Source organism: Myotis davidii, unplaced genomic scaffold (genome assembly GCF_000327345.1).
Source record: "Myotis davidii unplaced genomic scaffold, ASM32734v1 scaffold43, whole genome shotgun sequence".
NCBI lineage: Eukaryota > Metazoa > Chordata > Mammalia > Chiroptera > Vespertilionidae > Myotis > Myotis davidii.
In genome coordinates this window covers 2,052,671-2,053,066 of record NW_006294590.1, presented here as the reverse complement: position 1 = coordinate 2,053,066, position 396 = coordinate 2,052,671, and the positions used below count along the sequence as shown (strand labels likewise).

Genomic DNA, 396 nt, shown 5'->3' with positions numbered 1-396 from the left:
CCACGCAGGAGGCAGCCCATACATGTGTCTCTCTCACATCGATGTTTCTCTCTGTCTCTCCCTCTCTCTTCCACTCGCCCTGAAAATCCGTGGAGAGGTATCCTCGGGTGAGGATCAGCAACAACAACAAGAACGGCGACTGGGAGGGTCCCCCCACCTCCTCACAGACAGACAGACGGCGCCCCGACGCCCGCGAGGCAGGGCGAGCAGGGGACCGGACAAGAAGGAAGCTCCTTACCTGGATGGGCCTGCGAGCTGGACAGGGCCGGGCGCACCTGCACACAGAACAGAGCAGCGTCAGCCGCGGCCGCCCCGCGAGCCGCCCGTCCCAGCGCCCGGGTCCCAGCGCCCGCCTGGCCCGGACGTTACCTGAAAGCTGCAGCACAGGAGCAGCAG

The 396-nt window shown here is 65.9% G+C and overlaps 1 protein-coding gene across 1 annotated transcript in view; it reads right to left on the bottom strand.

Moving 5' to 3' along the window:
* Positions 1-396, bottom strand: part of ADGRD1 (adhesion G protein-coupled receptor D1) — a gene marked incomplete at its 5' end in the record, with an annotated part of 100,297 nt that extends 99,901 nt beyond the window's left edge. The window contains 2 exons of the mRNA XM_015567227.1: positions 239-275; positions 370-396. Of these exons, the coding sequence (XP_015422713.1) occupies positions 239-275; positions 370-396 (64 nt within the window). The remainder of the gene's footprint in view (positions 1-238; positions 276-369) is intronic.